Here is a 27420-nt window from a genome sequence, read left to right as displayed (position 1 = left end):
TATGGTTAATGGTTCGTCCACAACGACCACAAACACTTTGTGCAGGAACCACTAGAGTGGATATTCCAGTGAATTTCAGCATAACCCCATTCTAGGGAAATCACTTGCAGATCTTATTTTTCGACGTTATACCTTATATTTCTGTTTTATTTAAAAATGTCATACTTTTGTCACTTTGCACCAGTCCCTGTCATGAAAAAAGAAAACATTTTCTGTTACGGAAGCATCACCATCGTGCTATCCAATGGGAGAACAAGCTCAATGTCCTTAATAATAATAAACATAATATACTCAGCCTAAAGTTCGCTGCATAATCTTTAGGCTACAAATATTATAGCCTACCACGAGAAAGATTTCGGTAATAGGTGCCTATCCCAAACCACAGCAGACCCAATAACATTGCTCGGATGCATCTGAAGATGGGCACTTTAAATACAGGCAGTGAGGATCGGAAGATAGCAAATCTTAATCTTCTGCTTTCAGGTTATCCTGTATCGTCAACAGTGCAACACAGCACACGCATTTACAGGCAATGTGGCTACTTTCTCGTGTAAACAACTTTCATAACATGAAACGCGTCTCATCGTCTATTTGGACAGTTACACATCAGAATGGCAAAACCTTTGATCATTCGCAGGATAGCTGCGAGCATCCATGCTTTGACAGTCCCCTTAACCACGCTTGCAACAATATTGCCTCGTTGGTCGCCAAACTCACAAGTTAGCTGACATCTACGATACTGTATCGCTGGTGTTCGTGGGGCCTGGACGACTAAAATATTGCCCTGAATTCAAAGTTAAAGGTGAAGTGGATCATCTGGCCATCTAGAAGTGAACATAAACAGAAAGAGCAGTCTTTCGTGGTGACTACTTTGACTATACATTCGTTCTGCTGTTCATATTTCACTTTACCTAAAGCCTGACAGCTTCGTTTGCAGGAAAGTAATTTTACTTAGCTTTAAAGGTAGCTGACGTTAGCCAGCTAGCTCGTCATTTAGAGCCTATATATGTGGATAGACAGCTAACTAGCTAACGTAATATAGTTAGCGTGGCTCCATCCATTCTATATGTGAACGAAGCGCGCAACACGTACATCCAACAGTAAACTGTTAAACCAAACTAGCTAACGCGTTCCAAAAAGTCCGTTAAGTTTATCGAGATGTTCAGGTCGGTGTCTTTCTGGAGCTTGCTAAGCCGCTGGGTGAGGACTCGGCTAACGTTAGCCGGCTAGGCTAGGAGCGCTGTGACGGGAGGGCTCCATTAGAGGCGGGGCATCGCGCTGCGCCAGTGCGTTGCCAGGCGCTGTGGGTCAGTGTGTGGGAAGTGCTGAAATTTCACAGCGTCACAGGGCTCCACTCCGCCGCCGCCGCTCAGTGTCGGAGGTGCTGCCGCGAGTGTTTAGCCAGCAAAGGTAAACCGCCGATCGGAGAGTACAGCTACTCTGGGGTAGTTCGCGAAGCTACGACAGGACCCCCCGGAAAACGGAGGTCAACTACAGCCAAAGTTTGCTACATAACGATATTGAGTAAGACTAGCTACGGTTTCTGTTTTTCCACTGGTGTTGTGTCGCAAGAGCTTCCCCCCGTTTTAACAGTGTTGGCTGGGGTGATACCCTCTGAGTGCAATAGTTAAATGATCATGGAGAGGAAGAGGATGGACTGCCCGGCTCTGCCCCCGGGTTGGAAGAAAGAAGAAGTGATCCGGAAGTCGGGGCTCAGCGCTGGCAAGAGCGATGTCTACTACTACAGGTAAATCTGCCAGTATAACACCACTGTGTAACTAGAGAGCGAACTATCCCGATTCTCTAACTGATGAACCAACTGTTACTTAATTTGTCTATCTCTCTTCCAAGAGTTAGGGTAGCCGATCCAGTTGTGACCGAGGTAGCTGGTTACAGAGTGTACTAAGCTACACGGGAGCTAGCTGCTGTAGCTCGTTGGCTAAATAGGTAGTTACAGTTGTAACCCTTTTGGTCTAAACGTGAATGAACGCCCAACACGGCAGTAGCCAGCTAAGTTACTGTTTCTAGCTAGCTACCAAGCTGGCTAGCTAACACGGCTCAAATGATCTGGGATGTGCTGGATCCTGGCCGCTTTCGGCAGGACTTTGTCGGGATCGCGATTTTTTTTTTTACCCTTGGCCGTTGTTTTGCCACCTTCGCAGTACAAAGACGGACAAGGTTTTGTAATGTTTTTTCCCAGCTTACGTAGCTAACGTACCGATTTATCGGCTGTAATTCGTTAGCAACCCCTATAAACGAGGTATTCTTGGAACGCCGCTGCTCTGGTAAAATAAGAGGCTTAGCTTTTTCGTTGGTGCGCTGAACAGAAGCTCCGCTCCAGCTCGGTCAGAAGGTCATGCAGGAAAACACTGCGCGAAGAGCGCAAGGAGCGCACGCTTCCCCCCTGTGTGATGTCTGACAACTCCCCCAAACTTCTGGGATGTTTTACTGTTGTTTGTCCCCGGCACAGTCGCGCTGCAGGCACACCGCGACGCTTTCCTTTCAGTTTTGAAGACCACCTCACCATCTCCCACGGTCATCTGAAGAAATGAAAGCTTTCCAGTCGTTTACTGCTATTTAAAAAAACTTTGTGGACCACTTATTTTTCCCATATTTTATGTCTGAAGACAGACTATTGCACGTTCATTCAAAATGCCTGTCACAATTTTGATATTTATTTTCAGTGCGTAAAATGCACCTTAGCATTCAGATGTAATCATGTTTTGCCATCGTTCTCGATCATTGAGGAATTTGCATAAATTGTTAGCCTATTAAACGCATTTTGTTTTGTACCCAGCAGTGATGGAGTCCCTGTATCAGTAAATGTCATCGCAAACTACCTGTAAGATTCGTAAGAGTTAGGCGATGCAGTCAGTCATTCGCAACGCAGACCGAGGGCCGTCCGGCTGTGCATTTGGCATGGTTTGTTTTGTTTCATTATTACGTTCTGTAACAGCTGGAAAGGGAAATTCTTCAACATATCACAGTCCAAATGTAGGTTGATAAACATGATTGAGTTGTCTATCGGACATTGTACTATGAAGATGTTGACCTATTGCTTTCATGAACATACAAATAAATTTAAACTAACTGTCTTTTGGGGCATAGGGATTCATGTTTGTGGAGTCACTTTAGACTAATGGTGATTCATGCATAGAAAGAAGGTGTTTGCTGTGATCAGCAATACTTTCTCTGCCATTTTAATGGCATGTAATTAGGGTTCTTATCAGACTTAATGAATCTAGCAAAGGTCAGTGTTAGACATTGTAAGAGGGGGGAAAAAACAGGAATTTGTTTTTAGAAGCTGTAGTGTGTTAGCAGTTAGTGACTTTTGGCAGTTGACAGTTTCATGCTCTGAATTACTTTGAGAGCTTTTGAACTTATGCCCCAACCACGGCATGACCTTTTCCGGTGGCAGGCAACTATTTTCTTAGTTAGAGGTGTCTCAGTATGGTCAAAACCCCTATGCTGTGCGTTATTTGGAACCTGGTGTAGATATCAAAAATACAGAAAGGTTTGTAAATAGACAGATTCCATAGAAAGTGTCCTCTTTTACTTGGAAGTGATCTTCGTGAGTCACTGTAGTGCCTGCTATAACTCATTCAAAGAGCGGCCAATTCCCCTTTCCCTCTTTCTTTCTGCCATGTTGGCAGCGGTAATATCATTTGCCAGTAAAGTAATCTCTGCCAGGCTGTGAATGTGCAAACGGGCATCATTGGAATATTCAGAATAAAGAGATTAGTGCAGTATTCTGGCATTTTAGATCGTTCCATTTTCAGCACGGCCAATAATACCAGGAAGTTGTTGCTCCCTTGTTTCTTTTAAGTTTAAACCTTTACACAGCACCACATAAAAACAACCTTCCCTTTGAACAAGAAGAAAAAAGGCCATCAATTTTGGTGACACATGATTTGAGAGGGCGCTTTGACTGCACTCTCGGTTTCGCTTCGACCGCGGAGAGCCTCGCGATGGAGAGAGAGAGAGAGAGAGGGCCGGCGCCCTCGAAAAAGGGTGCTCGGAGCTTCCTGCGCCGAGAGAGGCAAGGGCCGCTCTGAGGAACGGCCTCCCAATCGCGACTCTGTCGGCGTCTCGCCCCCCGCGTCCCGGGACAACTGGCCACGCTCTCTCTCTCTCTCTCTTGCTCTCTCGGCCCCTTGTGAAAACGCCTCTCATTCTTATTCAAATGGCGCGTTCACAGCATGCGGGAAGTGCTGCCCTGAGCAGATCTGCACGATAGCGGCGCGGGCTGGAGTCGGAGTTGCGGCCTGGGCCCTGGGTGTATTTTTGGTGCCTCTCTCACATCCTGTGCTCAGACGCGTGTCCACGCCGTTCTCGGTGACGAAGCAAGAAAGGGGGGACTGAAAGCGGCTGGTTTGTAATTTGTTCTCTTTTTTTTTTTTTAAAGCTGCTCTGCAGCTGAGAGGCCGCGATCCCCCCCCACTCCCCCCTCCCCAACCACCACCACCACCGGCGTCCCGCCATTCTGGCTCTAAAAGCTGTTGTTTCCCTGATGACTATCTTGTTCTCAGCCTGTTTCGTCACAACCAAACGCGGCTCTTTCCACCGGCAGGAAGCGCGCTGTAATGAGGGATTTCTCAGAACGCGGCGCTTTGGGTTTTTTTTTACGGCGGCCGCGCCGGGGCTCCTTTGAACAGCGGCACTGGAGTCGTCGGTGCTTTCTTTCTTTTCCCCCCCTCTCCCCCGAGCGAATCCTATTCACACTGATGGGGCCCGGGGGGTGGGGGGTTGTGGGGGGGCCGGTGGGATGGGGGGGAGGGGTGTTTGATTTGTTTAAGGTGCCGTGGCGGGGGAAGAGTTTTGTAAACTGATCCCGGCGCACATGTCACGTTGCCCCTCCCCGGTCTCTCTCGGTAACCGTTGTAAATAACGCGGGGCTGGGTCGCTCCAGGGGGAACCCAATCTGCCGGGCCCTGGTCACATGCCAGTGACTTTTCACGCCACGGATCAAATGAAGGCGGCCGGGCCCACTTCCTGGTCATGTCCGGCTCCTTATTTTTCCGTCCGCTTCGCACGGGTGATTTCGGGTGTGCCCCTCCACTCTGCGCAGACGCGGGCGTGCTTTTTCCTCGGACGCTGGGGGAAAAGCAGAAGTCCACATGTTGACGGAGGTGCCAGGGAATCAGCTGTGTGTTTCAACAAAAGCTGCTGCCACCCGCTACAATGCTCTGTCGCGTTGGGTGAATTAAGTTACAGCGTCTGCAATCCTCATCAAGGCGATTGTTCAGAGACTTGTTTGTCGGGGAACAGAAATCAAACGCGGCGGCGCAGGATTTGAGAGCGCGTCTCGGCTGGGCCGTTTCCAGTTTGCGTTCGGGGGCGTGTCGGACTGCTCCGCTGTGTGGCAATCTCCAAATCTCTGCCAGGAATTACAGGAATTCAGCTTCCGTCCACCTCGCCAGTTGTCGTTAGCTTTATCTTTTGGCTGCTGCGTACACCCAAGTTGTTCTTAAAGGTGTGAACAATCACAGACCCCCCCCCCCCCCCCCCATCCCCATCCACCCACCCCCCTCCCCCAAAGTTTTGAGGTGACGGTGTCGTTCTTGGCCTTAAGCGCCTCGCTGCTCGGGGTGACGTCAAAGCTAGACCACAAGCTAGAGTGGCTCCAGTCGCGGGGATGTGTGTGTGTGTTTTTGTGTTTTTTTTTTTTTTCTTTGCTGGACCACAACAGGAAAGGAGGTGTGTTGTTGTGTTGTTTTTTCCTTTTTTTTATTTTTTCCTCTGGATCGTCTGATTGGATGTCGTGAACCTGGCCCCTGTCTGATGTCCTGCCGTGGCGGGAGGCAGAAGGCATGTCTCTGCATGACTCGGCAGCCCTCCCCACCTTCCTGTAAACTTGGTCTGTTACTAGAACTCGGCGCAAGGGTAGGCAGGTTTTGGACTGGGCCTGTCGTGGAGGTTTCGAGTCCATGGAGGGGTGGGAGGGTCGGGGGGGGGGGGTGCGTACGGGAATGCTCGCTCTCTCCGTTACACCGCCGGCGCGTTTCCTGCTCAGGCCTGATAGGAAGGTTGCTATGAGTCAGACTGTGACTCAGAACCCCCCCCTCCCTGGCCTCAACGGGCTGGCCTCTTGACGACAGGATTGACGCCCACTCTGCAGTCCTGAAAGCCGCTGACTTTTGGGGGCGTTCGAACCGGGGGCTCTGCTGCCCGATGTCACGGAATGCAGATCGGGTGACAGGGGGTGAAAGCAGTCCCTTTTTTCCGCCTGTGTGTGTGTGTGCGCGTGCGCCTGCATGTAGTCAGGCTCTGCGTGTGTGCGTGTGTCTGTGTGAGAGCACATGCATGTCTGGTGTGTGTGTGTGACACCACATGCACGTCCGGGGTGTGTGTGTGTGTGTGCGTGTGAGTGTACGTGCGTGGTGTTATTGTGAGTTAGATGGCCAGAACAGCTTGTACTTCAAGTCAGGAAGGGAAGGGGGGGGAGTTGTTATTGAGGGTGCTATGGTTAGAGCAAGTCACACCTCGGGTCGACCCTAAACCGTCCGCCTTTTTTCCGGGCCTGCTGTTGAAACCGTAGCGGTTAAGCAGCTGATGCAGGACCTTCTCCTGGCCACCCTTGGGCATCCTCTGCTTCATTCGTCCCATCTCACGCGCTGCCGAAGAGCTTGCACCCTTTTACACAGCCCTGTCCCGCTGCGTGTATAGGCGGCTTTTTATTTATAGAATAACGCCAGGAGACGAGAGAGGGGCGTTCTGTTGGCAGCCAATCAGAAGCAGGATTGGGAGCCTGTACCGCAGTGAATTTGCCACGCGGGTTTTGCACTCCAGTTAAAATGGACGCTGCTCTCAAGGCCCCGAAGCTGGACAGTAACTGTTAGCGTTTTAGAGGGGACGCCAGGCAAAAACGCGCGTGTGCATCCATGCTGTGGATTCCCCCGTGTCTGCAGGAATGCCAAACACTCGGTTTGTCGGGAGGGGGGTGCAGCAGCGTGGCGAAACGTGATTTCCCGGGTGGAATTAATAGGCCAGTTTACACCACAATATGCTTCCCTTGCACTCTCTTTGTAGTCACGCTCACTCAGCTAGTGTGTTTTCTAGTGTGTTTCCGCCACGCCCAGATGCAACGCACTTCACACCAACGCTTGTTAAATTCAGCCGCCTGTCCGACGACACGCTGAGCTATGAGCGATGGAGAACGGAAGGGGAAGGGGATTTCACGTTGCTCCAGGTTCTGTCGAATTGCGCTGCACGTCGAGCTTTCAGCTGGCGTGACCTTTCTCCTCACCGCGTGGCTTTTTGTCACCTCGGAGCTACACCTACACTGCTGGAGCCTTTCCAGACTGCCGCTCCGCACGATGACGCCAACTGGGAGAGCAGCGAGCGATTGTGGCGCGCCGTGGGCGTGGCCTCGCAGCGCAGCGAGAGGTGCTCTGACGAGCCGTGAGAGGCATTCTTCTCGAGCCGTTGGTGTCACGTGATTTCCCGGCGCGACAGCGCAAGGTCAGTACATTATTGGCATTTAGTAGATGCTCTTAAACAGAGCGACTTGCATTGGTTGCAGTGTTTTTATAATGTTGTCCATTTATACAGCTGGATATTTACTGAGGCAATTGTGGGTTAAGTACCTTGCCTGAGGGTACAGCAGCAGTGCCCCAGCGGGGAATCAGACCGGCAACCTTTTAGGTTACGAGACTGGCTCCTCACTAAGCTACACTACCGCCCTAGGTGTGTCCGTGCGCTTTCTCCCTGTCCGTCTGCTGGAAACAGTGTCGACTGTCTGAGGAAGCTCTCCTTGCACCGATAAATAATTCAGCAGCAACCCCCCCCACCCCCCCCCCCTTCCTCTGAGCTGCGTTTCCCCACTGAACGTCACTGGGGATGAAGTCGGGTGCGGCGCTGAGGGGGTTAATTTTTGAACAAGCGGGAGAGGGAGAGGCAGAGAGAGAGAGAGCCAGGGAGAGAGAGCGCAAGACTGGCTCTTTCACACACCCCAAACCCCCCCTCCCCCCTTCCCTCCTCCATGCCCCCACGAAACCACACCGCTCCAGCCCACGCCCTTTTCAGATGCGCTTCGCACCAGCTGGGCTTGCAGGCAGCGGGACAGACACGGAGGAGGGCACGGCTCGCCGCCCTCCTCCCAAAAAAATGCCGGCGTGGGACAACCGAGCAAGGAGCCGTGAGGGGGGGTGGGGGGTTGAGTGGTGGCCCCTCCCTCTCGTTCTTTTTCTCCTTTCTTTCTTTCTTTCTTTCTTTTTTTTCCTCAGAAGCCCATGCCACGGCGAGGTCGCTCCTCGGCGGCGGTTGGCCGGGGACCGCGCTTTGCGCTTGGGTAGCCGAGCCGGCCGGCGTCGCTCTGTGTGAAATGAATTCCTGTGTCCCTAATCTCGCTTTACCTCGGGCGGGCAGCGAGCAGCTTGCGGAGGGAATCCTTCCGCTCGGGCTCGGGAGCTGACGTGTGGTTCTCGGGACTTTTACCGAAGCGTCTTCGGTTTATGACAGACCTCTGCACACTTCCTGCAGCCGTAAACTCGTTCGATCCGCCTTGAGCTGGTGGCAAAGCTTTACCAGTGAGTTACCAATGCTGGTTGCACAATGTCGTTTTTAGCGTGAGGTGATGCCAGGGGTACCACTTATAAATCACTGCCCTGCTGCCGTTGGAAATCCTGGTTAACCTCGCCCTCACCTCATAATGCCTCGGCAGTCAGCAAATCCTCCGGTCAAGCTGCACGCAGATGTTGACCCGGGTCAATCCAGCGAAACTGCTCTCCATTCCCCTTGAGCGGGTGCGCCTGCGACACCACGCACATCTGCGCGCGCCGTGCCTTTTATTCAGACCTGGAAATTACTTCTGTCACAGCAAGCGTACTGTGTCCGCTTTCTGCTATATCTCCGGCCTGACGTCACAGTGCTGTGAAGTTGAGCAATGTCAGTGTGCTGACAGTGCTAATGAATCGGCGAGGTCAGTCCTTGTACATTACAGCCCGGCAGAAGTCATATGTGACTGGCACTCACTGCCACAGGTGTGCGTACATGCAAAGACGGCGAATACCTTCCACACATATTCATCTGCAGCATAGCCCAGTTTTTACAGGAGTAAAAATAAGCCATGAAAGCTGTACCTTTCTCCTGGAAAAAGCCATTGTCGGTGTTGCTTCCCAGTCACAGAAAAAGTATAAATCTAATTTTAGCAGGAATCATGCCTGTTTTATAATTAATTACAAGTTACATGTTCTCAAGGCCTGCAGCTGTATATAATGTCAGATATTTTGTATGAATTGTGCCTGCTAGTAACGATGAAATCTATTTGCAGACTTATATGGCCCAATCAATAATTCTGAGGCCCACATTAGAGGTTCTGTAAGATAAAGACAGGATCCATAACAGGAGAGCTAGTAAGACAGTGAGACTTCTGCGGTATTGATTTTGTGAGGGGAAATGCAAGGAGCGTCTGCGATAATGCTCAGGCCCTCAGACACGGACGGTTTCCACCCCCTCTCCTCAGCGTGAGCGTCACGATTTCTCCTGGCACAGGGCAGAGCTGGCAACGCCTAGTGTTAATTCCCTTAGTTCGGCTCAGCCGAAGGTCGGGGGCGGGGATTGGCTGGCTGGGCCGCGCGCCTCACGCCTCACCACCGAGGACGCCTGCCGCGAAGCCAGAGAGCACCTCGGCCGTCCACTCGGTGCTCCGCCACAGATGTCGCTCCGAGTGGACAGGCCCTCTCAAGCTGTTGCGCGGCGGCGCGGGAACGCTTTCTTTTTCTTTTTTTTTTTCCGGTTTGACTCATCGCTGAGTCATGCGGCCTGCGCTGCCACCAGGCCCCTGAACCCTGCCGCACACTCATTCCCGTCCTTCCGCCGGCCCGCTGACACCGGCATGTGTGGAAATGATTAGGCGCGAGGCCGCGGCGTCGACAGACGGCTCTTCCTGCCGTCCAATCGGCGCGCGCCCGCCTCTGCCTCTGCGTGTCTCCCATCACCCCTCTTTCCCGGAAGTCAGTTTAGATAACACCCCCCTCCCCTCCTCCCCCTTTTCACACCTCCCCCTCCCCCCACGGTCAGCGCAGGGAGGGAGAGTCGAAAGCGGCCGCTGTTATTTAATTTCTTCTCACAGGTTGGAATTTCAACTGCCGTCGCCCCCGACAAGCGTGCAACACCGGCTTCGCTTTTCAGAGAAACTGATTAAAAGAACCCGCCCGCTCCTTGCGGTCGACGCTCCCAGAGGCGAAAACATCCGAAAAGAATCGCGAGAGTCAGCTGCTCTGAAGAAGCGAGACTCAGTTTTGCAGACGAGACCCCTCCCCCGTCCCCTGCACCCCCATCCCCCTCACCCCCTTGCCGTAAGGGAAGTTCAGCCGTTCAGGAGCGCGCAGTAAAAAAGGGGAAACGATAGCAGCACTCAGACGGAGCGCGACTCGGCGACACGCACTTTTGCGAGTGGGGGGGGTGTAATTTATGCCGTGACACATGGTGAGGGACGCGCACGGCAACAGACGAGCACCGGAGGGTTCCGCGCGGGGGGAGAGGGACGCCCGGCTGCCTAGGGGGCGCGGCCATTGTGCGGGTGTCAATAAACCGGGCCCCTCCCCCCTCTCTGATGTATTGTGAGGGGGAGCATGCACTCTCAAGCATGACCAGAGGCACAATAAAAAGTCCCCTCCCGCTCAACCCCCCCCCCCGCCCCAACCCCCGGTTTGGGGCTCGCCCGCCATAACGGGCAATAACATGGACACTGGCATGACGGTGCACCTCGTCGCTTCGAGTGTGATCTCCTCACAGCTTAAACTCTTGCAATCTTTCTTTAACACAAACGTGAATGACTTCACTAATGTAATCCAGAAAGCTCATATTACCGCCGGCAGTGAGCCGCGGGTTCCTGTGGAGAGAAACAAACACGACTGTGCTGTCAGTCCGACCCGGGCACAGAACGTACCCTTGTGCAAACACTGTAGCACGGTGTGATATCCAGTGTCGTGCGTTTCGCCTCTGATACGAAGACCGCTCGGCCTGAGGTAATTCCAGATAACCAGCAGGCAGTTCTTGCTAATGCAGGATTTTCTGTTTCCGGGTAATACGGACCGGTCCGCTGGCTTGTTTAAGGGTTGCGTCTGCATTTAGAAACTGTGATGGAGCAGTGGAAAGGTTTGGAGTTTGGCCTGTTCTCTTTACCCTTAAATATTGCTCTGTGGTCCGTATCAAGTTGTCAACAAAATTTTGGGTGCCATCAAAAGATTTGTACAGAACTCTAAATGAATGCATGCATAGCTATATCTTTGATCAGTTTGTCAATCCTTATAGACATTCTCAACTAAAAAGGTAGCACAGCTGGTAACAAAATGGTCGTTTATAAATTTAGGATGTGCCGTGGGGTTGCCAGTCGTATTTTTGTACCTTTTTTTTTATAGGAACTTCACCAAGCATCCAGGGTGAGTGGTTGGGGGTTAGGGGCTGTGTGTTAGCGGCAGCTTCCTTCTACATCTATGCAAAACAGCAGGCCTTTTGCGCTCTCTGTAAACCCGAACGAGACCGAGTTCTCTGTCTCTCCAGGTGGCCGTGGCTGTCGGTTCGCAACGCTTGTGGTTAAAAATGCAACCCACGCATGCAGCTACTTCCTATACGCAACTGCACATACATGTGTTGTCCAGTAGCTAACGAGACACCTGACACATTTACACTGGACCAGTAACTGCAGCTGGCTTGTTAGACTGGCAAATATCTTTAGAAACATTGTGTAATACTTCCAGTTTTGTAATGAGTCAGTCTGCGTTTTAGCAGAGAGTTTTAAGGTGCCACTGAAGGTCATACCTATTTTTTGTGTGGCAGTAGTGCTACTGGGACCCCTACAGAGAGAGCTCCACCTGTGTCATTAAATGGAATGAGTAATGCAAAGGCACAGATAGGTACAGGAAGTAATGAGGGACAGAGGGAGAGAGAGAGAGAGAGAGAGAGAAAATTAATCACCCCTGATTGATTGGCGCTTAGCGGCAGCCCCCCTAATTCCGAACACCAGGCCCGCGCACGTGAGTGCGGCGGCGCTTAGGACAGCGGATACGAGCCGCTCCTCACGCGCTCACGGTGCGAGCCCCAGCGAGAGGCCTCGCTCGCAGGGCTCGGCGCCGCCGAGCAGCCAGGTCCGCAATCCGTAATTACGCTAATCTGTTTACGGCGCGAGAGGTCAGCGCTATAAATACAGGCTCGGCTCTCCCCTGCGCCCTGTTTACCGCAGGCATGAAATTGGAAGAATAAATTGGCAGCAAATCTAATTTGGAGCAAAGTCCGCGCCGCGCTCTCCTAACGGTTTTGTGTTTGGAAGCCCGTTCTCCCCAAGCTGCCGCTGTGGAAGTACCCAGCGGGGAAATGCGGCTCCAGCAGGCCCCTGAGCCTGTGTGAGTTTCTGCCGTAAACAGCCCTTTTTCCCCTGGTTTTTAGGTTGTTTTCCATCTGCCTGTTCCCCAGAATGCCGACGAAGGGTCTGAGTCACTGAGTGACTGTGAAATTGTATGGAATCTTGTCATTTTTTTTTTGTAGGAAGCTTTGAGCGTTAGTTTGAGCCGAGAGCCCAAATTTGTTTACAGCGCAAACCGGTGTACTTCCCAGGCCTCCTGAGTACTGCGAGCTTAGCTTAGTTTATATTTTCCGTGCTCACCTTTCTGCCTGGAAGATCCTCAGTTCTTTTTTGCTTGAAATTAGGGCTTGCCGGGTAATACCTAGAGTCGCACCCAAAATCCCAAAGTCTGCTAAATTACACACCTCTAAATTACACATCAGACATGCTTCTGTGGGCATAAAGAGAGTCTGGGTGTGCCTGGTGCGTGTCTCTTCGGAGGGTGTGTTGCTCTGGTGAGTGCGTTTTCCAAACGGGGCGCATTCCGAAGGGGGTGCGTCGACCCCGGGCGGCGACCGCGGCGCTCCGTGCTGAGAGGGGGGAGGGGGAGGAGGAGGGGGGGGGGGTCGTCTCCCAGGTACTGACGCCACTTCGCGCTTCTCTTCCAGTCCCACGGGTAAGAAGTTCAGGAGTAAGCCCCAGCTGTCGCGGTACCTGGGCAACACAGTGGATTTGGGATGCTTCGACTTCCGCACGGGCAAAATGATGCCGAGCAAACTGCAGAAGAGCAAGCAGCGGCTACGTAATGACAACCTCAGCCTGTCCAAGGTAAGCCCTGTCCCACGGCCCAGACGCATGCCTCACTTTTTTCCCCATCAGTCACGTGGCTCTGGAACATGTCCTCTGGCTGATTAGGCCCCAGAGCCGAGCAGCGTGAAGGTTAAAGTCTGAGTCTCTGAAATCCTCCATTTTTCAGTCAGCGCTAGTACGATAAATAAAGCTGGCTTTGTTTACAAAAATGAATGAAATATGACAGTCCTGTGCTACTGGAAGTGTCTTGGCAACATTGATTCGTACCCTCTGCTCAAGATAACTGTCTGAGGAAAATCCCAGAGTCCTTTGTCTTTGTGATGTCATTTGATACATCCAGGAAGTGCTGTATGCTGTACTATTGGTTATTTTTCATCGCTTGGCTATCATTTTGTTAACAAGTTATCTGTGATTAAATTCTTACTTTTACTATATTCTGGGCACATTATTAATTTGATGGGATGCACCGCATAACAATATCTTTTGTAAGAGCCAGCTGTGTTCCTAATGCATGCCTGATACAAACAGCCAAGCAGGTTGCCCTTGGTTTGATTCCCAAGCGGTTGTTGTCTTTTCCCAGAGAGCTTAAAACAAACGTGACTCTCCAGAGTTAAATGGCAAATAGTTGGACGAAATGTCTGACCCTGTCAAAGGCCGTTTGGCTGCAGGGCATGCTGGCTCCCTTTGTGAAACTCTCAGAGCCTTTAAGTGAGTGAGCAGCGGGCACGGGCGGCGAGTGTTATAATCCGACACACGGTGTGCTTGGGAGAGCCGTGAGTAACATTAGCTGCGGGCCGGGGGGGGTGTTAGCGGCGCGCCACCGAGCCGGTCCCCAGGACTCCTCTGATTTGTGGTCTGTAACGTGACCCCCCGGCTCCGCCTCGGACAAGCCAACAGGGTCCGGTTACCGCCCGCGGTGGACGTGCCGCGCGGCCTGCCACCGCTGCCCCGCGCTCGCGTTACACCGAAAAACGAACCGATACCCGGTAATGATTACCGAACGGCGCGGTGGCGTTTGCCGTTCGCCTTCTCAGGTGGTTATTGAAAGCTGTCCGGTACGGCGTCCTGCTCAGAGATCGCTCAGCTAGGGAAAAGCCTACCCGCAGGGGCGGTCGTAAGTTAAGGTAACTCACAGAGGCGCCGTGTAAACGGATACGGCGTGTAACCGTGAGTCGAGCAGCTGTTGGAAGGTCGAGAGCTTGCGTCTGGGTGATGTACTGCCTTCCTCCCGTGCAGTAGATGAAATATAATTGTAATTCTGTGTTGCTTGGCGTGTATCGCGGGTCTCTGGCTCCTGGAGTGAGCTGTTTTTTTTTTCCTAGCAGTGGAACATGCTAGAGTGTGAGTGCACGAGCGGTGCAGCGGAGAGTTAGCGCGTGGAGTGTTTCAGTGTCTGTGCTATCACCTGTCAGCAGTTTTCTCTAGGCCTCAGTTCTCGAGGCCTCTGCTTTTTCTGTTGGAATCTACTGGCGCTTGGGTGGTAAAACGATGAGGCTGATTTTTATCTCCGGTCGATTTTTATCTCAGGTCTGCATCTCCCTCGCTTGCACGAAATGCACAAGGCAGGACCCCCCCCCCCCCCCCCCCCCCAAAACCTACGCTGGCATTTGCCAGTGAGGCTCAGGGCGTTACCAACCCGTGCCAGGCAGGCGCTGCAGTTTCAGTGTCTAACTGGCCATTGACCCAGTGCAGAGGTCTGGCGTGTTTGACAGATTTGGGGCTGTGCTTCAAAAAGTGTATGTGTGGTGGGTTGGCATCAGCAGACTTGGGCCAGAGGAGGGGAAATTGGAATTGTTTTCTTGAAAGAAAAGAGAGGCAATCATGCATGAAATGGCAGTGGCAACCCCTTTGTGCCATATTACTGGGTAAATTAAGTTGAAAAGGAAACTATGGGGGGTCAGTGAAAGGGGTGTGCATTGCCTGTGTAACGTGCTTGAGGTCTCTGACACAGTCTGCTTCGTCAAACACGTCCAGGACCGAGGCCACAGGCTGTTACCAGTACCTCCCCCTCCCCAGCAACAGCTGCCCTGATTGGTGGTTCGCGGGTGTAACCACCAGGCGGGAGGGGGGCCATCTGGGGCAGTGTGAGAGGCCTGCCCACATGTCCCAGCAGCTTTGAAAAGTCATGCCAGGCCTTGGTGTGATTAGGAGCTTTCTTACAGCACGACTCATTGATAAGTGTGGTATTGGCATCCAGTGGCTTGTATGCCTGTACTGGGAACAATTTGTTCAGGATGGATCGGTAGAGACTGTAGGGAACATTAACATTACATTAGATTATTGGCATTTAGCAGACGCTCTTATCCAGAGCAACTTACGTGGGTTACAATTTGTTTTACATGTTATCCATTTATACAACTAGATATCTCCTGAGGCTGTTGTGGGTTAAGTACCTTGCGTAAGAGTATAACAGCAGTTCCCCAGTGGGGAATCGAACCAGCAACTTTTGGTTACGAGTTCTGCTCCTTACCACTATATCTACAGTGCCACCCCAACATATCTGTAAATACCCAGGGAAAACCCTTGTTACGGTTTTCTGTTGAGCATCTGCCTTGTTAGAATCACTGCCATCCAGATGAAAATATTGAGCTGATGAATTTCTGACGGCTCACTGAATACGTGATTGATTTAGTTTAATTCAGAACGGAATGCAGCATAACCTTAACTAGCACGCGTTGCACACAGCATAACCTGGCGCAGTACGGGAGGTTCTGTATTAAGGTGAAGCCATGGCTGTGTTCTGACAGGAAGTGGTGGCGGTGTGGGCGACACGAATCACGAAACGCAGCCATTTAACCGTCTGAAAATGGATTTCATCGATCAAAATTTGGGCACGCAGGAACGTTTGGAAATGGCGGGAAGAGTTTCGGAATATTGTCGAGGTTGTACACGGTCAGAACACGCGTCACTGCATAGAGAGCTTAGTCACACCACGGCGGCAACGCCTGCTCGTTTTGAATGTGGCTAGCGGAAACTGGTTCGTGGGTGAAGCCGTTTTCAGAGCAACGGACCAGTGGCCTTGCTGACTGCGTGTGCACGGTTAGGCTTATAGCAGTTGCTATTTCCTCTGCCCTCCTTCACAGAGATGTGTGGCGCCAGGCGACCCACTGAAAAAAGAATGTGGATTTAATTTTTTATAGTACAGCGTTCTAGGGTGGCCTTTATTATACCTTGCATGTGGAACCAAACAGGCAACAACATAGTTATTTTGTACCACTCTAGTCTTTATTTTTTTAACTTTAACAAGTATCCATGTAATCCTTGCAACTGTTTAACACACTTTGACAGTTGGTACTGTAGTTGATACTGCATTGTATATGTGGTAGTCACCTGTCGTACCCTGCACCTACCCAGCAAATTCCTCCAAAGCTCCTCTGGTTTGAACTGGGCTTCAGTGGTCAGAATTGCCTGAGCTCAAGAGGAAGGCACACACCTGCTCCAGGTCGGTCTCTGAAGGGTCAGTTACTCCTTTGAGACATTCCCGTGGGCGTGCGGAGGCTGAAAGCCAAGTGAAATCAAAAACAAATCAGTGCTGCCATGGCCCACGTACCCATGTCACCATTTTGAAGCTGAAATGCAAATCTATTCTGGTCTTCATTGACCTGTTCAGCATCGATGGCCAGAACACAGTTACCCTCTCAAACAGCACTGGCTGATGGTGAATCCACTCATTTTCAGATGTCTAGACGAGACCCGGCGAAAACTTTATCAGCGTTGCCAGAGCGTCTTAAGTGTGTAATTATCTCTGTCAAGCTCTCGACGTGGGTGGTGCATCTCTGGCTGTACCCCACACCTTACAGAAAGGAAGAGCGTCACGTGCAATAGAACAAATTTATCTTGCTCTAGACCTCATTGCGCCAAGTGGCCATAGGTCATTTCAATGTTACATGGACACGTGCACCAAACCTTTTTAATATGAAATCAAAGACTGCATTATCACCTTTGATAGGTGTTCCAGCAAAAGTGTGCTGTGTGGATTAAATATTGTTTGGCAGTGTCAAGCAGTAACGTAGCCTAATATCCTAAGGACTGATTGATACAGATGTGCTGATCAGGGAGGTGCTTCCTTAGTTTTGAGCCCTCTTTAGATTTCTTTGCTAAGCACTTTGACACAAACAAACTCCTTGTGGTTTGTGCAAATTTTGATTTGCGTTGTCCTCTTTTGAGGTGTCGATTTCTGCGTAACGAGAGCATGAGAAATTCGTACATTTTCCAATTCCTTTCCTGAGCGAGGCAGGTGCTGTCCCTGGCAGCTTTCACATCACACGGGGCACGGTGAAAAAGCGTGAGTGTCCGGGGGTTTCTGTGCGTTTCGGGAGCCACGCTTTTCGTCTTCTTTGTCACGGTGTAGCTTGTGCCTCCCGAGGGGGCAACACACGCGCTCCGTTCTGCTTAGGGGAATCCGCCACGTCACTCCCCGGTCTCGCCGGGCACGTGGGGGCCGGCTCGCAGGGATGGGTTTCTGAGCCGAGCTTCCCTGCTACCCTGCGAACACACGCTTGCGTCAGCGGCCCTTTTACCCACAGGACAGAGCTGTGTTTTTAATTGCTGTCTGCTTTTCGAGCAGCGGCGCGCGTTCCCCACCCCCCCTTCTCCCCCTCCCTCACGTACGCCGTGCTGTCTTACTCAAGTCGGCGCGAGGCCCCGCGGTGCCAGCAAGGCTCGCGCGCGGCCGCTGAGAGCGCACAGCAGGGCCTGCTCGTCTGTAACGGTTGCTGGGAGAGAGCCCCTCCCTGCCTGGCTGCTAATCATTGTGTCAGAGCGCGCTGTGGGTGCGCAGATAACGGCACCCGCCGGTACCACCCTGAACCAGGCAGGCCAGGAACCTGGAGCCCGGAGCCCGGAGGCCGGCTAGCACTGCTACCAGCAGCCTGCACGGCTCTGAAGGTCGCTGTGGAAACCAGCAATGTCTACTGGGGGGCTGGGCCTCACACTTGGGATACATACAGCAGACCGGCGCTGACTGTGTTCAAAGAGATCGTTACCTTCTCTTTGTTGTATGAATTCATACCAAAATATGCAGTCTGTTCCCAGTGTAGCGGCTGCCTTTTGGAGTGTTTTGTGTTCTTGCCAATGTCTCTCGAGTCTCAGATTTACATAGCCGCGCTCACCGAACGGTTAAAAAAAGGCCTCTGCAAAAAAGTTGATGTCATGTCTGATTTGTATGATATTCCAGTTTCACAATAGTTAACAGTCTCCCCACCCGCCGCTGCCGGCGGCTCTCCCCCGAGCCCCTGCCGCCCTCTGGGCGTGGCTTGCCCTGACTCCGGGGTGGGGTGGGGGGGGGGGTGTGCACAGCAGCGTGAGCGGCCCAGACCGGGGGCCAGATAACATCTGAAGAATGCGGAGCTGAGCGCAGCTCCGAGACCGAGGCGTCTGGTCACAGGGAGGTCTCTTCACGGAGGAGGAAGGAGTGAGAGACGGGGGGGAAAAGGGAGCTCCACGCCGTTAACCTCTGTCTGAGGGCAGAACGGCGGTGCGCCGAAATGGCACGCCGGCCGACCACACTTCCTCCAGGCAGGCCGCACTCCTCTTTGTTTGCGGCTAATGGTTGTCATGGAGACGTGTCGGGCGGGGGTGGGGGGTGGGGGGTCAGGGGAGGAGTGGAGTGGTCAGACAGAGAGCTCGGCGCGAGGCCTGTGTTGCTGAACCCCTCGGCGCTCACACCGCTCGGACGGGACAGAGTTAATAACGATTCTAAACGCGAGATAAAGGTCAAACAGCTTCTGTAGCGCTGAGCTGTCCTTGGGTCCGTGCCAAAGGTCAGTTATCCTCCGTTTATTACGGTCATGGTGAATTGGCATGCGTACGCTTTAAAATTCTCTCCCGATTTTTGCGTGAGAGCGTCCATACAGTGGGACAGCGCTGCCGTCCATGACCGCGTAACGCGACCCCACAGGCACGTTTCCGTCCCCTCCCGACCCTTTGTACTAACAAGCGTCCACAGCTGCCATTTTAAATCCACCTCAGGATTTGGGATTTCCTCGCTACAAGTGTATCCATTCTGCGGCTGGAAATGTAGGCTGAGGTCAGATCAGACGTGATCAGATCAGTAGCGCTGCACAGAAAGGGGGCTACTGTGCCCCCCCCGCACTGAGAGAAACCTCTCACGCCGGATGTTGTACCCAGCACGAAATCCACCCCCCCCCCCCCCCCCCCCCCCCCCCCCCCCCCCCCCCCCCCCCCCGGTGTGGAGGCACGTGACCTTCTGAGCCCCAAATAAGGCAGAACAAACAAATTGCCATCCCGTGGGTACGTACACGATCAGGGCTGTGCGCTGTGCACACGCCACGTGCGCAATGTAGCGGAAAGGGTACGGGGAATTCACGCGTTTGCCACAGACACGGGGGGGGGGGGGGGGGGTCACGCCGAAACTCTTGTTCACTGTTCGCTTGTCCGTCCCCACTTTGCGCGTGGCTTTGCTGCCGGTTCTCTCTACTGCGGCAAGGCTTTCCGAGGGCGTGGCATTCTCCGTCCGGCCTGTTGCAAACGAGCGCGTCGTGGTCTTCGCGGTCCAGTCAGAAGTAGTCGATCACAGAGCAACATTTCCGGGTTTGATGACAGCCGGAGGTCCAGTCGTGTAACAAGCAGAAGGTCCTTCCCTGGGATCAAAAAATAGAAAACCAAAAGAACTGCCAGTCCCGAAACGGGGTGTGAAGGTTAAAATCGTGCAAAGATGGATTGACGAAATGAGTGTGCAAAAGAGCACAGATGTTCCCCTGTCCTGGGTCACACTCGTACATCTTGTTCTGAAAGGCTTTTCGATCCGCAGTCTTATCTGAGCATTTGGTTTCAGTGCAAACAAACCTGTCTGTCTTCTATTTATATCTGCTGTGAAAGTGTTTGACCAGTGGAAAAACATGTCTGAGTCTCGGAATTTGATGTGGACGACCGGTCTGTAGAGCACTGTGTGGTGTGTGTAGTACACGGCTCACAGTGTGCAGTGGGGTGTGTAATACACAGCGTACCTGTGTGCTGTGTAGTACAGTGTACGGTGTGCAATGTGGTGTTTAAGACACTGTTTACAGTGCAGTGTGCATGTGCAGTAAATGGTATGCAGTACGGTGCAGTACGCAGTGTGGGGAATAGTACATAGTGTGCAGTGCGGTGTGTAATACACAGTGCACAGTGTGGTACACAGTGTGTAGTGCAGCGTGTAGTACAGGTTGTTGAGTGTGGGGGTAGTTCTCAGTCCATAGTACAGTGTGTCAAACACAGCGTGGAGTATGGGGTGTAGTACACAGTGTACAATGCAGTGTGTCATACACAGTGTGGAGTGTGGGCTTTATTACATAGGGCTCAGTTTGGGCTGTAGTACACTGTGTGAAATGAGGTGAGTTGTACACAGCATGCAGTATGGGCTGTAGGACACTGTGTGAAATGAGGTGAGTCGTACACAGCACGCAGTATGGGCTGTAGGACACTGTGTGAAATGAGGTGAGTCGTACACAGCACGCAGTATGGGCTGTAGGACACTGTGTGAAATGAGGTGAGTCGTACACAGCATGCATTTTGGGCTGTAGTACACAGTGTGAAATGAGGTGAGTCGTACACAGCACGCAGTATGGGCTGTAGGACACTGTGTGAAATGAGGTGAGTCGTACACAGCACGCAGTATGGGCTGTAGGACACTGTGTGAAATGAGGTGAGTCGTACACAGCATGCATTTTGGGCTGTAGTACACAGTGTGAAATGAGGTGAGTCGTACACAGCACGCAGTATGGGCTGTAGGACACAGTGTGCAGTACATAGCACTGAGAGTACAGCTGCCCCCCCTGCTTCGCGTCATGCCTCTGTGCTCCAGGCTGGTGAGGCTCGATGGGGGAGGCGCAGACGTCCTTCGCTGCGCCTCGCTCCGTTGCTCTCCACATGTCATTACCAGGGAGCCCCCCCCATTCCAGCCTCCTCCTCCTCCTCCTCCTCCTCCTCCTCCTCCTCCACCAGGCCCAGATTACACTTAACCCCTCAGCTGCCGGCCGCACTCTCTCCTCATTTCCACCGTGTGCTCTCCACACGCGGCGGCTTCAGGCCCGCTCCGGGCACGGTTCACCAGCAGGTCACGCCACACGGAAAAGGCCAGCACTCCCCCTGTCCCCCTCCTCCCCAAACCTCAGGAACTCCGCGTTCCGTCAGCGACGTCCAGCCCCCGGCCCCCGGCCCCGTTTTTTCCTCTCCTCGCCTCACAGAAGCGGCTCGGGGGACGGCCGTCCGCGCCGCGAGCTGCACCGGCGGCCCTCGGGTTCCCGCCTCCCGCCGGCCCCCCTCCCCCCCCCCGGAGGTGTGACAGATTAAGAGACTCTGCGCACGTGCGCCCGCCTCGGACGGGCTCTCCCAGTTCTAAAGGCAGGATTTATTACGCGCCTGCCATAAAAAGCAAAGCATCTGGGCTGAAAGAGAGAAGGGGGGCTTGGGGGGGGGGGAGCAGCCATTAAGAGGCCCCCACCTCCCTCCAGTTTATGGCGGGCAGGGCTTCCTGATGTAGCACTTGGTTCTTATAAATGACCCCCCCTCCCCACACCCCTCCCCCTCCCCCCTTCCCCGGACTTTCGGGCAAGGAAACGGTACGTCGCTAAACCACGGTGGGGGCCCTGTAATGGCAGCATTGACCTCTCATTCGAATATACCCCCATGTCTCGTTTCAGGTCTGTCCTTTGCCTGATACCGCCTCAAACAGAATTTAATACACATTTAGTCTGTAATCTAATAGGATTGCGAAATGAATTCGGTGTTTACTGGTGTCAAACAGGATTGATAGTGTACCCTGAAGGAAGTGCTTGGTTGGATTTAGCGAACATGTGCCAAGTCAATTGCCCTGATAAAGAACGTTTATGAATCCTTGGCACATTCTTGGCAAATTCTTGGCCCTGGGTTTAATTTTAATAGGAAATCCATTGGTACTTAGAGTACCGTGCTTCTCTTTCGCGCCTGTAAAGGTTGTGCAATATCATTTTGTGCGGGTTGCGCCGGGATGCCGTTTCGTTCCGCCTTATTTCTGTATCTTATTTGGTCAATGGATTCGGCGTGCCAGGTAGCCCGGCCGCACCAGGGAAGAGAGCTCTTTAAACACTGTTACGGTTGAGCAGCGCACAAACGCGGGCCTTGAAGCAGAACGCAGCCTTCTGACGGTAGAGTGCGGTTTGGAGGAAGTAGCGGCACGTTTCAGAGTGTGATTGTGAGGATAGGGCTTGTGTTTGTAAGGTGTCATAAAAAGTATTGTGTTTGTGTGTTGATGTTTCTGTACACATCTGTGTGTACGTTTGTGTGTGTGTGTGTGTGTGTGTGTGTGTGTGTGTGTGTGTGTGTACGTGTGTGTGTGTGTGTACGTTTGTGTGTGTGTGTGTGTGTGTGTGCGCGCGTGCGTGTACGTGTGTGTGTGCATGTGCATGCGTGTGCATGCTCGCGTGCACGTGTGTGTGTGTGTGTACGTTTGTGTGTGTGTGTATGTGTACGTTTGTGTGTGTGTGTGTGTGTGTGTGTGTGTGTGTGTGTGTGTGTGTGTGCATGTGTGCGTGTGCGTGCGTGTGCGCATGTGCATACGTGTGCATGCTCGCGTGGACGTGTGTGTGTGTGTGTGTGTATACATGTTCTTTAACAGAGTCCTCCTCTTCTATCTCCCCTCAGGGAAAGCCCGACTTGAACACTGCACTGCCTATCAGACAAACCGCTTCCATCTTCAAACAGCCCGTCACCAAGGTCGTCAACCACCCCGGCAACAAAGTGAAGACAGACCTACAGAGAGCCACCGAGCAGCCCAGACAGGTTAGCCTATCACCGCCCACCACGGTGCCCATCCTGTGGCCTGCCAGCCAGGCTGTGCCACGCCCCCGAGATACGCCCTCTGCTCGCGCCCTCTGAAGGCCTGGGCCAGGGGCGTCGCCCCTCTGGAGCCGGACCAGACGCTTCCAGGAACAAAGACGCCAGCGTGGCGGCCGAGCTGGGCCGGGGCGGGCTGCAGTTTGCCGTCAGAGGGCGGGGTCCCCGCGGGCACGGCTCTCATTGTCAGCCGTTTTCCCTCAGGCGGGGGAGAGAGAGCCGTTCGCACGCAGGCCGAAGGGAACGCCCGTCGCTGAGGGTCCCTGTCATGATTTGTGACGATTCCCCCTGCCACCCCCCATGAATCGTTGGGGGTTGGGGGGGGAGATCATCAGTAATTTGGCTTGCAGCTTGTAGTATGATTTGCACCTGAAAGGAGCCGTTCCTGAGATTTACTGGGCAAAAGTCAGCGTTCGAACCACTGTGTGAAAGTTGCATGTAGCACGCTTGCGGAAAGTCAACAAACACTTTCCATGCTGCCTTTTACCTCCTCATAGAATGTCCCTCAGCCTGCTCTTAAGCTCGGCCCGGCAGCTCTTTACTCTGTTATTACAGTAAACAGTGCAGGCAATTTCCCTTCCTCATTTTTTCATTATCTTAAATGAGACTTGCAATATAGCATTGACCGTCCACTCTGTGATCCTGGCTGCCCTTCGCTGGTTTAACTGTAAGCGAGCCGGGGTCGAAGGGTTCACCCTCACGACACACAAACGGATCTGGCTCTTAAAAAAAATAAAAGGTACAGCCACCGTTGCGGCCCAGTGGCACAGGGTGAAGCGATGGCCTTGACTTAACCGTTGGTCTTATTTGTCTCCCTGTTTAAATGGGCGCTAAACCTCAGAGCCGCTCTGTTTTCACGCCGTTCCCACCCTCACGGTTTATTTGGCATGCAAACGCGGTGCGCGGAAAATGTTCCCACCGGTTTCTCAACACCTTGCTTGCTGGTGTACGGCGTCTAGCCTTCCCAGGAAAAGGGAAGTGAGCGAATGCTTTGGCTCGGCTCCGGTATGAGCGCTCAAAGCAGCGCGGCCTTCTCGGACCGGTCGGCCCAGTTATTCATTCATGTTTTTTATCACAAGGTATTTCATACGATTTCAGATGAAACTCATGGCAGCAGCTCCTGCTCCCCGGCCTCTGTTTCCCAGCAGGCATAGCGTGGCGGTTGGTGCGTCTTCTGTTTGAATGCAAAGTGCATTCTGGGATTTGTGTGAGGATGTGACTGCCACAGAGTGGCTCTCACAACACCATGAGAGATTTTCAGAGTGTCTCATTTTGTTGGTTTATAACAATTAAAAGCTCTTTTGCATTTATAAATTTGCAGTTGGGTTATGCTATAATGGAATGTTGTTTTAACTAACTGATTTGTTGTGTTGTAGATGTCTCAAGGTAATCTAAAAGAATGACATAAGCGATGGAATAAAATACATTATAATTCAATACCCCAATCTATGCAGGAAGAAATAATAATGGCTATAGAACTGTACTATCTACAAATACTAATGTTCGTTGGCTATAAAATGAGCAGCATGATAAGAAAAATTCTGCCACAACAAAAAAGCTGATTTAGGTGAATGAAATTGGAGTTGAACATGTGTCACAGTGAGATGGACTTGCTAATAATTCTATTGCTGTACAAATAGGTATGGCTGGAATTCTTCAGCTGGGTAGTGTTTTGATTCAAATATGATGTCATGAAGTTGCAAGTTCTTTCCCTTGTGACATTATGCAACATTTACATCACACTAGGTCATTTCCCTCAGATAAACTAGTCGTGTGTTACGCTGTATTGATATACTTTTACTGTTACATGATCATTTCTGTCGAGGAAATAGTTATGCACTGCACTGTAACAATATACTTATACTGTGACTTTAGTGGAATAAATTAAACAGGACTGGTGTTTTTTTTCCTTGCCGGAGTAGACTGACATAACTCAGTCTACCAGTAGAGGGTGCTGTATGAACACCAAACCTCACTGCAGGCACTTGTTACAGGTAGTTGACTGCACTCACACGCCTCCATTTAAGACTGAAAGGTCAGTTATTTAATAGAAGGAATGGAGCAATTTTAGAATCGCCTATTTGCCCCTAAGTGCGTAATATTACATAGTGGAATCAAAATTTCTTTGTCCTGCTTATTTCTACATGGTGCAAGTAATAGGGCTGAAGCGGTGATTACAGCTGAATTACATTTTGGCCTCCTCGCTAAGAGTTCTAATGTAGTTATTCTCCTCTCAGGAATCGTTGTGTTATAAAAGAAGCACGTTACATGTATTTTTAAAAAAAGCACATAATCATGATTTAGAGTTTATTGAACAAACCAGTAAATGTAATTCATTAAAACAAATGTTTTGATTTGTTTTCATTTTCCATTAAATTTATTTGCATTAATGTTGAACATTTTGTCCAGTTAGTGGCAGAGGTCAGTAGTGTTTGTATATATCAACACATTGCCTTGAAATGTGCAACCCATGGAAAGGGTGGGGGTAAGGGTGCACTTTTACAGAAGTGAGCAGAAGACATGCTATTATTTCTTTTATTATTTCGTTCCTTAATGGCTGCCTTTTTAGACACGCTGCGGATCCTGAAGCTCGCTGGAACGATCCTGAGATTGTAGAGCTGTGTGGGCGAGCATGGCGGCTTTGAGCAGAATTACAGGCATTAGTCTCTGAGCCATTCGAAACGCCTCCTGAAATGGCGGACTTCGGTGCCGCGGGCGTTTCGGAAAGGTCCTCAACGGGCATGCCAGAGGACTAGGATGCCGGCATCAAGCCACCGCGCCGGTTCCGTCTGCACCCGCGCTCTTCGCGGCGTCTGGATTCGCCGCGGTCTAATGCCAAGCACCTGTGTTTGCTCTCGTTCCTCCCAGGATTGGGTTCTCAAGCGCCGGGCTCTTAGCCAGCTGCAGATTCCCGCCGTCCAGCTTCGAGCTGTGGAAAAACTGCTGCGCGGTAGCCTTAAAGCTAAACGCACCGTGGCCCTTAACTTCATCCCAGAAGGCTCGGGTCCAGTCGGCAGTGTTGTAGCCAGCTCTGAAATCTGAGGTCTACTCTAGAGGTTCTGCACGGCCCAGAAGCTGTTGTAGGTGCTGTCACGTTTACAACAGCAAGCTGGCCTGCATGACCGACGTCGCCACATTATTTCCACCCCTACCGTATAGAATAGTGTTATCAGACCCTCTGCACACCAACTCTGTTTCTACCTAGAACGCACATCCTGAAAACAAGGATTTATTTGAAACCGGCATACTGTGGAAGAATGGAACGGCGCAGATATTTTTCCTTAGCAAGGAAGATCCAAGTGATCCAGGCCCGATAGCGCGAAGGGGAGAATTAAGCGAGAGCGCTCGCTAATCTGTGTCGTTGGAACGGCCCTGCGTCGCCATTATTAACAGAGCGATTGCTTAAGTGAGGCACGCCGCACTGGGCATGCGCAGTGTGGAGCAGAGCGGATCGCGCAGTGACTCCGACTGTGACAGCCAGCCAGAGATGGGGGGAGGGGGAGGGAGGGGGAGGGAGGGGGGGAAAGGGGAGGGAGTGTGTGGAGGCACGCGGCTAAATGGCTCTCTGGATGATAGGGAGGTAATGGCGGACTTCAGAGAGGGTTAATGTATTGGGGGGGGGGGCATTGAAGGGGGGGTGTGGGATAGCTGCTACTGCTTGTATACAGGGCTACAGTGTGGTTCAGAATTTCACCACAGCAACTGTCTCCAGAGGTAATTCTTACATGTGGTATATTCTCCCTGCTATTTCAGTGTTAAGCTATGGAGGTTGCCTAATTCTGTAAATTGTAATGTCAAGCATTCTGGTGATTATGACATCACTGGGCCAAAGGGGGCGACCATCCACATGCTATTTACATTCCTGAGGCGTGTCAAGACAAAACTGCTTGTTTTTAGTCACACACTGTGATATACAGAAATGTTGTGGGGGTCTGGGAAATGAAATGTTGGCTGTTGCAGCTCAGAGTTTAAGAGTAATGTTAGGGTTACTAACGTTAGGGTTACTACCAAGGTTCAGCTGGGACTCCCCCCCTGAGTGCCTGAGTGCTGTCTAAGAGCAGGAAGACTAGAATTATGAATCCGAAATCAAATGAACAAAAAAATAACAAACCGAAAACGGAACCTTTCTTAGGCCGGACGTGTGAAACGGAGGAGGCTCCTTTAAGGCATTTGGGCTCTGACTATTGGCCCCTCTGCAGTGATTTAGTGACTCACCCGTTACATTTTGATGTGTGAAAAAAAAACACAAAGGCAGCAGGCTGTTGAGCAACTTCCCAGAAATCCCAGAAAGGATTCGGGCCGAGCTTACTGGAAGGTGTTCGTCATTCCAGTCTCCCGCCCCCCGGGGGAGGAAATGGCCCCGTGTTCCGCAGCCGAGCAGTGGTCTGCGCGCCGCGCTCCCGGGCCCGGCCGCCACCTTCCGCCGCGTTGGCCGTAACTGAGAGGACAGGGCGATGCCGGCACCTCACCACAGGGGATTCCAGCCGCTTTCACCGAGCCCTTAATTGGTCATG

At 51.9% G+C, this 27420-nt stretch overlaps 1 protein-coding gene across 1 annotated transcript in view; it reads left to right on the top strand.

The window, feature by feature from the left end:
* Positions 1-1322: 1322 nt before the first annotated feature.
* mbd2 (methyl-CpG binding domain protein 2) overlaps positions 1323-27420 on the top strand; it is a 42906-nt gene continuing 16808 nt past the window's right edge. Inside the window, exons 1-3 of the mRNA XM_036529082.1 lie at positions 1323-1747; positions 12952-13111; positions 22715-22852. Of these exons, the coding sequence (XP_036384975.1) occupies positions 1632-1747; positions 12952-13111; positions 22715-22852 (414 nt within the window). The 5' untranslated portion in view covers positions 1323-1631. The remainder of the gene's footprint in view (positions 1748-12951; positions 13112-22714; positions 22853-27420) is intronic.

The sequence above is a fragment of the Megalops cyprinoides genome, chromosome 5 (assembly GCF_013368585.1).
Source record: "Megalops cyprinoides isolate fMegCyp1 chromosome 5, fMegCyp1.pri, whole genome shotgun sequence".
In the NCBI taxonomy this organism is placed as follows: Eukaryota; Metazoa; Chordata; class Actinopteri; order Elopiformes; family Megalopidae; genus Megalops; species Megalops cyprinoides.
The sequence above is the reverse complement of the archived record's forward strand: the minus strand, read 5'-3'. Positions and strand labels throughout refer to the sequence as shown.